Source organism: Mus caroli, unplaced genomic scaffold, assembly GCF_978045245.1.
Source record: "Mus caroli unplaced genomic scaffold, Mus_caroli_1 scaffold_13, whole genome shotgun sequence".
Lineage (NCBI taxonomy): Eukaryota > Metazoa > Chordata > Mammalia > Rodentia > Muridae > Mus > Mus caroli.
This window is the reverse complement of record NW_028227268.1, coordinates 91,625,008-91,633,525: the sequence shown is the minus strand read 5'-3', so window position 1 is coordinate 91,633,525 and position 8,518 is coordinate 91,625,008. Positions and strand designations below refer to the sequence as shown.

Below are 8,518 nucleotides of genomic sequence, written 5' to 3'. Positions count from 1 at the left end.
GCCACACACGCAACCTGACCTTCTTGCCCCACCCCACACTACCCTAGGTCAATAACTAACGTATGAGAAAGAGAAAAGGAAAAGAAATACAAGCCTTGGGCTCCTCAAGTCTTGTCCTTAGCTATGCAGGGACAATGGTTCTCATCCAAGCTTGAGCTGCATCGTAACAGGCAAACCACTGCCTGCCCCACCAGCTGCCCCGCCCAGCCTGAATCAGGTGCTTCTAAGTTGCAGACACCAGTATTTCCTTCTCATCAAGTCCTATGTGGTATAGAGAGACAGGGGGCAGGTAGAGGAAAGGGGGTCCCCTCCACAAACAAGGCTCTAAGGTTCTGTTGAGGCTTTAGGGAAAGATCGTCAAACAACTTTATTGTAAAACATCCACTATTTATTATCAGTTTTTTTTTTTCTAAAAACACAAACATGAGAACTGAGCATGGCACCCAGAGTGACTCATCCCTGCGGATGGGGAGATGCCAGGACAGAAGCTGTGCAGCTTTCCATGCACCCCAAGTCTCAGCTTCCTCACTCACTCCAGGGCTCCAACAAGGAAAGGAAACCACTAAGATTCCCAAGGATTCACAGGAAGGTCACAACAACCTTAAGGCTACTGATGCTAACTGCCACACACTGCAGTCTGTAACTCTAGCACATCAAAACCCACCACCAAACAGCTGCTCCCACCGACCCTCGCTGTCCTGACCAGCTAGCCTCCAGCCTGGCTTCTGCACACCACAAAATGCCAGCGCTGACATCCACATGCAGTGTCTGTGTTCAAGTATAAAAGTTCGTTCGGGACAGCCCATGTCACTGTAGTGCATAAACCTCTGTAGTGTCTACTGGGGTCACACCCTTCGACAGGCTGGTCAAAGGTGACACAATCCATGAGCACGTACAGGTAACTGTCCCACCACCAAACTTGCTCTCCATCTGATGTCAAGGCCAAAATCTTGACATTAGTAATGACATGGCCGCCTAAGTTATATTCGTATGAAACAGGAGTCCATTGCTTAAGTAGAGCTTTCCAAAGGTACCGGGCAAATTCTAAAAAAAAAAAAAAAAAAAGACAATCATGTCAAAATGCTTTTGTCAAAGGTCCATATTCAATAACTTTATGTTCCTTAACAACGTATTAATGAAATGAGAGAGATTTAAAATGAATACTCTACACTCCATGATGGATCAAGGACCTCTCCAAGAGGCACAAGAAGACAGCCCCACTGGTACTGCCCTACGACAGCCAGTGCTCTTGCAACCTCTAATCAGCCATGCTCAAAGGCCTTGCTCAACAGCCTGCCTCCCTCCCTCCCTTATTACTAACAGTGTCTTGGAGACTCACAGGAGAGCACTAGCAGCTCCCTGGGGGTGGGGTGACAACAGGTAAGAGAGGAGTCTGCTCATACAGTGGCTTTCCTCTACCTGCCGCCATCTCCTCATACAACACATGACTTGTCAAGGACAAGGACCACATTTATCTCTCTATCTCCAGCTAATCTTAAAGTTAGATTAAATCCTAAACCTGAGACAAAGGGAACAGAGCGGCAGGTAACTGAGAAACCACACTTGGAAATGATGCTTGACTTCATGTGAAAACTGCAAATGTCAACCAGTATCAGAGCTACGTGTAAGCAATTTCAGAGAGGATGACCAACACATGAGTTCCCTGTGTAAACCAGCTGCCACAGTGGTTTCTGATGAGGACCATGAGGCTCTCTGTTGACTTGGATGCGTGGCTCCGCTGGTACAGAGTACACTTGAGAGCGTGTGAGTGCTGAGTTCCGTGGGACAGCCACTCTTCTGAATAGGTGTGATGCATGGCTTCTAATCACAGCTTAGCCCTTTTCTAACCATTTCACACAGCAACCAGGCAGGGAGGACAGAGGGTGTACCAGACCTTAGGAAGCATCCTGGGATGGTGCTGGAGGATCCTGGCTTTCAGGTTCTGGAGGCGGAGCTGGCACAGCTTCTTTTTTCTGGGCAGCCAGGAACTCATGGATTGCTCGCTCTATCTGTGGCCTGAAGATGTGGTTTAGTTTGGGGTCTACCACCTGGGAAATGATCCTGTCCACTCCTGCTTCCAACATACCTGACCTGTGGGGATAAAACAAACCACTGTGATTTAGTTCTTGAGAGTTCTCCTTTGGACCAATGTGTTCCAAGTGTCCAGTAAACATCCATTTTCCCCAGGGTTTAGGCTACTGGTTTTTCATCTGAAGGGATTCAGAGCCGACTGCTACCTACCATCCCTAATGCAGCTCCAACTTTGTACAAAGGAAGGAGACAAATCAGAGCAGACTGCCCCAATGGCCAATACATGTGACACAAGGCAAAAGCGAGCCTGGCCTCAGGTATGGAGTGAAAACTGCAGTCATAATGTCAAAGGCAGCAAGACCTTGTTTTGTCTCCATTTTCTTCAGCATTTATACTTAGCAGCAAGAACAGAAATGGTTTCCAGCAGCAATGCAAACATCCAACACAGCCCAGACAACAGAGATTTGTGACGACTGGTAAGAAGCATAAAGATTAGACACACAGTGTGTAGCTACTCAGTAAAGGATGGCTTCTGAGCCACCAGAGCTCATCCCGAGAAAGGGAGCAGCAATACCACACAGACCAGAAGACAGCATGGGAACCTTTAGATGCCATACTCTCCTGACACACAGGACTTTACACGGGTGTAATCATCTTTATTTACAACACTCCAATTTCAGTGGCCATGAGCCACACGAGTACTAGATTGTCAACAAAAATCATTCTCTATTTTTAAAGTCTTTTAAGTTTCAAAAATCACTGCATTGTCAAAAGTTTCAAGGAAATATATAAAGAGGCTCATATATTCTATTCTTACGCCTCTGGTGTTAGCACCTTGCAGGACACACTACAGTATCAAAACTAGGAAGATGGTACCAGTATCCAGACTGTAATAGATTACCTGCATTAACCCAGCCTTTCTTTGTGTTGCTGTAACAAAGTAGCTGAGGTTGGGAAATGTAAAGAGGTGTACCTAGCTCATGATGCCAGTGGCTAGAAAGTGCTAGCAGCACAGCACACTCTGCTCAAGTCCCTATCTGTGTTTCAGCATGATGGTGATCACATGCATGCCTAGTGAGAAAATCAGCTGAATTCACCCATTTTTTATTTTCTTTCCTTCTCTAGGAAGGTCCCACTTCCTGAGGGCCGGTCTGGAACTCACTACATAACCAAACCTGCTTGGTTTTCCTAACAGTCTTCCTGCCTCAACTTCTGAGTGCTGGGATGACAGGAGCATGGCATCACACTTGGCTAAACTCAACAACTGATTCTCAAAGAACTAATTCAGTGCCACAGGGGAGAAGGCCCCATGAGCTGAACCTCTTCTGCCAGCTCCCACCTTAACAACACTGGGGACCAACCTCTAACATAAAGGCCTCTGGGGGATACAGCACAACGTTACTGCATGAGTTTCTTAGGTCTACACCAATATAACTAAGAGCCTATGCTTTGGCTCTCCCAGTCCAACTGCCTACACGTCTTTGGCAGCCACGCCTGCATGCATCTCTGCACTATCAGCAAATGCAGTCATATCAGTCTTCCAAGATTTGCTTTTCTTATAATTCGCCGATGTTTCAAGAGCTACCACCAAATGCACACAGCTAGGAATGACCCAGAGTGAGCAGCCGGCACTCCAGAGCTCTGCTCACCATCTCCCTGATGCACAAGACAGCAAGATGGCTACAAAGCACCACAGACCAGGACCCCTATGAACTTGTGGGCAGCCTGTGTAGCATTCACGCTGGGGCCTCCACCTTTTCTCTACTTACTGAACCACGCTCTGCCTCAGCCCATTTCGCAACTGGTTCTTGTTCATTGCAGGATTCCATTCCTGTTTGTCCAGATGTGTTGACACGAAATTATCCACCTTCTGCCTCAGGTTCTGGTAAGCTGGCTAAGACATTCATTCAGAAGAGTGTTAGTGTGTGTGCCAATGTCCTGGCACTGAGCCATTCAGGAAACTGCTTTTCAGAGAAACATATCTTCTCCTTTAAACACACTCCCACCCAACCTCAGCCTTCACCTGCAGTACAGCCGCCATGAGGCAACAGCCAGCAGGGTGCCTGTCTTGTAGTGGCTGGGCACAGTGCAGGGCTCTGTCTATATATGTCAATCTACTTAAAAAAAAAACAAAACGTATTTATTATGTATATTAAGTATAGAGTGTGTGTATGCCTGCAGGCCAGAAGAGGGCACCAGATCTCATTATGGGCTACCATGTGGTTGTTGGGAATTGAACTCAGGACCTCTGGAAGAGCAGTCCTAACCTCTGAGCTCTCGCTCCAGCCCTTAAGCCAATCTACTTCTAAAGAAACTCCACGAGAGGAAACCCTATTAGTACTATGCTGCCCTCATTTTTTTACATTAGACTTTCAGGCTTAAAAGAGGAAACAAAGGTGCCCTCTGTCTCCATGTGGCCAAGGAAAGATGCAAGCTGCTTCTGGAAGGAACAGGGTTTGAGGCCAAGCACTGACTTCTTACAAGTCACCTGATTTCTACGTGTCAGTAATTTCCATCCCTAAAATGCAAACACTCCTGTCTGCTTGACTCACAGTGAATGTTCACGGTAGTATACCAAGGAAAGGCCCCTCCAAATGAAACAGCCACCCAAGCCTCAGCAAGAGTCCCTACAGCTACAACCAAGGGAATTCTGTGAAGAGTTTCCAGGAAAGCTGTGACCCTCAAAGGAGCCTGAGGCACTTAGTCTAAATCCTCTTTCTTAGAGCTTAAGAACAAGACTAGGAAATTACCTAGTGAGTACAAGGAATGTTCTGAGCCCCTGACCTCCTTCTCTCCAACTGGAGGCAGATAATACCTCCTCACCCCATCCTTGGTGAATGGCATGTCAGTGTCCGCGTGGCTCTGGTCGCTCTACGAGAACATGGAAGCAGGAAGGATGGCCTACCTGTGCAGATTGTGGCCTAAGACGTGTATATGTAGGGCAGACTTTACCCCACATCAAAGCCGTAGGACAGGCCCCAGCAGCCTGTAACTGACAGCTGAGCCCCAGCTGAGGCCTACTGGACCAGCTTGCTTGGGTGACTCACAGCCCTGACAGCATGAGGAGCAACCACTACCCTGAGGAGCCCTCTCAGTCAGCAAAAAGGCTCCTAACTCCACACCTTAATCTTGGCAAGCAAGTTTTGTAATGGGAAAGGGAATGTTCTGGCTACTATATACCTGCCCCGTGACACACATTCCAAAGTTTCCAAGTGAGGTGAATTAGCATTTTGTTTAACGGTAGACTGGCCTTTGGCACTGGATCTAACCTAGCCATTAACTCCATTTCAATTAGTTAAATGGAAAAAAAGAAGGCGCTGATTCGACAGCTTATCCCAATTTGACCTCAAACAAGTCTGCAAATGATTCAGCTGGGGAAAGGGACTATTAACGTGCAGTCCCATGCAGCCAGTGCTAAAAATCACCTCCCAGGTGAACAGGGGAATGGGTGGAGCTTCTAAAGTACTCTGCCTTTCCCAAGGGTTGTAAAACACAAGTTTCTTGGGTATGGAGTGGGTACACGTGTGCAGCCATTAAAGAATCTTCAAGTTCAGAAAAGCGACAGAACTATAAATGAATAGATAGATAGATAGATAGATAGATAGATAGATAGATAGATAGATAGATAGATAGATAGATAGATAGATAGATAGATAGATAGATAGGTAGATAGGTAGGTAGGTAGGTAGGTAGATAGATAGATAGATAGATAGATAGATAGATAGATAGATAGATAGATAGATAGATAGACTTAAAAATCACAGCTGGTAAGGCCTCCGGTGTCGGGTGTGCACCACTCAGAAGATACCGGTAGTGCCCCGCGCAGCGCGTCCCTGCCAGGCTCCCGAGGTGCCTTTTGTTTTACTCCGGGCTCTGGCACGTCGAAGCAACTGGATGGTCCGCCCCCCTTGGTCCCCCGACGCCCAGGTACCTTAGTGTCCACGTCGGCCAGGCAGTCCCGGCGGAAGCTGTCAAACAGCCCACGGCTCTTGAGCTGCTCCACTATGAGAGCGATGAGCTGCGGGTCTCCCGGAGGCAGCGAAGCGGGATTGACAGGGCCGCCCGCCCCACTCGAGCCCCCGGCCGGTCCCGAAGCCTGGCCCGCCGCGCCTGCTCCCGCACCGTCCGCCATGGCCGCACCCCGCGCCCGCGCCGGGCCCCGCGCTCCGCTGCTCCTCCGGGAGCCGCGGGCAGAGCTGCGCAGACACGGAGGGGCCCACGGAGGCGGCGGCGACGGAGGCGGCAGGGTGGGAGGCGGCGGGGACCACGGCGCTCCCCGCTCGCCGCGCTGCCGGCGCTCGTCTAATGGCGTCACCGACGGCCTTTGCATTGTGGGACGGTTGGTTTCCTGGAGCCATCGCCTATGTTCTTATAGCCCGTGTCTGGCCGTTAGAAACTACAACTCCCGGCAGGCTGTTGACTCGCTCGCGCTAGTTTGCAGGACAGCTTGGGAATTGTAGGCTCAGAACCTACCCAGTCACGGCAGCCCTCCCAAATCAGACCTCCGCGTCACCGGCAGAGCTGATTAAAAGATAGAGTGTATCCTTTAACGACTGTGATTCAGCAGCTCTGTTTCTATGCCTGGCAGCCTGTGCTTTTGACAGTCGCTCCATTCCCACGATCCCCTTAAATAATGTGATCTGGAAATTTTGGTTAACAATGGGTTAATCTTATTGTTTTGACAAAATTAATTTTTACTTTTTGTGTGGCAGGGAGGGGCGGTGGAGCGTGCGACAGCGCACTTATGTGGAGGTCAGAGGACAACTTGGGACACACTGGTCTCTCCTGTAATGTAGGTGGTGGGATCGAACACGTATCCTCCAGCTCAGTGGCAAGTGCCTATACCCTCTCAAGCTCTCTAACCTGCCTACTAATCAAACTTCTGTTCAAAAGTTTGTACCCTTCTGCCTGATTAATAGCAATGCAGATTCATTTTACAAACTCGTCAAATAACAAGAAGAAAATAAAAACTGCTGTTAAGTCTTTTTTTTTTTTTTTTTTGCATGTGTGGATTTTCACCTTAGTATTAAATATTGTCAGCATTACTAATAGTAGATCCAGTAAGTAGAATGAATTAGATGTAATAGTGGCTGCACTCTTTAAACACGTTCACAACTACCTGAAAGCTGGCACTACTATTTCTTTGTGCAGATGCAGAAATGGAAGAACAGAAATAATTACCGTGGTCATATACCTAGATGAAGTATAGTAGGTGTTGTGGTCCAGTGTTTAACCTAACATATCCACGGTCCTGATAGCTAGCTGTCATTTTACAACAAGTAAAATACCCTAGCTTTTACACCCACAAGTCTGCACTGGATTCCCCACTGTTGCCCCTATTAGAAAAAAGTTTGGATTGCTAAGAGAGACCATCACTTCAGCTAAGTGTCTGGATGAGGCAAACTTTACTCTTGATCAAGAGGCTTGCTGGGGCAGGAAAAGGCAGGGGAGGGAACACACCTAGACAGGAAGTGCATTTGGTTTTTATTCTGAGGAAGGTGGGAGTCCTGTCTTTTCTCAGTTGGCTAGGGTCCAACATAACAATCTTACTCAGTTATCTGAAAAGAATTTGTGCATAAGTAGAGGAGGATGGGGAAAGAGGTCACTGCACCAAGGAGAAAAGGCCATCAGATTCCTAAGTGTAAATAAAAAATGTCCACAGGATTCTAACATTTGCAGGTCTTACAAAGTGAGGGAGAAAAAAAATCTTAATTTCTTCTTCTAAACACAAGTTTTATATATTTTATTGGAAAGATCATATTTGATATATTTTTTTTCAAGACAGGGTTTCTCTGTTTAACCACCCTGGCAGTCCTAGAACTCGCTTTGTAGACTAGGCTGGTCTTGAACTCACAGAGATCCACCTGCTTCTGCCTCCCAAGTGCTGGGCTAAAAGGTGTGTGCCACCATGCCTGGACAGTTTTGATTTCTTAGGTGCTTCTGTCCTCTTTATTTCTTGGCTGATCATCAACTCATCAACTTCCCCAGCTCTCAGAACTACATCTGCTGTGGTTCCTCCTGGTCACCCATGACAACTGAAAAAGATGTGGATAACATTTACAGTCCCCTTGGCTCCGGGGAAGATGCACAGTAGGCAGTGATCCAAGATGCTCTCACCCAACATTTGCTACCCAAGAGAACTGAAATTAGAGCACAAAGCAAGTAGCCACTCTTAGTTCATACTTCTTAGCAGCAGCTCAGCCAGTTGCAAGGTTAAGCTGATCACAATGTGTCATGACAGCTTGCAACCCTTTGGGACATCTCAAATCTGTTTCTACTACTGACCCATGCTGACCTCTCATGTCTGGCTCTAAGAGAGTCCTATTAGAGAGTTCAACCCTGGCCCCTCCTGGAAGGAGGGCTGGGGGCAGGGTTCCCTTCTTATAGGTTGCATTTTAGGCACACCACATCTTATTCTTTCCTCACAAAATCTTTTTTGGTCCCTGGTCTCATTTTGTCTATTGCTGAGCCAAGTTCTTAAAGCAAT

General features: G+C 47.5%; 1 protein-coding gene across 1 annotated transcript; it reads right to left on the bottom strand.

The window, feature by feature from the left end:
* Positions 1-274: 274 nt before the first annotated feature.
* Bod1 (biorientation of chromosomes in cell division 1) lies at positions 275-6,396 on the bottom strand. The gene is made up of 4 exons (XM_021177472.3): positions 5,963-6,396; positions 3,801-3,925; positions 1,895-2,091; positions 275-1,044 (listed from the first exon to the last, which is right to left on the bottom strand). The coding sequence occupies exons 1-3, from the start codon at positions 6,359-6,361 to the stop codon at positions 1,896-1,898; spliced, it is 720 nt and encodes a 239-aa protein (XP_021033131.1). The 5' UTR covers positions 6,362-6,396; the 3' UTR covers positions 275-1,044; position 1,895.
* Between the last annotated feature and the right edge of the window lie 2,122 nt (positions 6,397-8,518).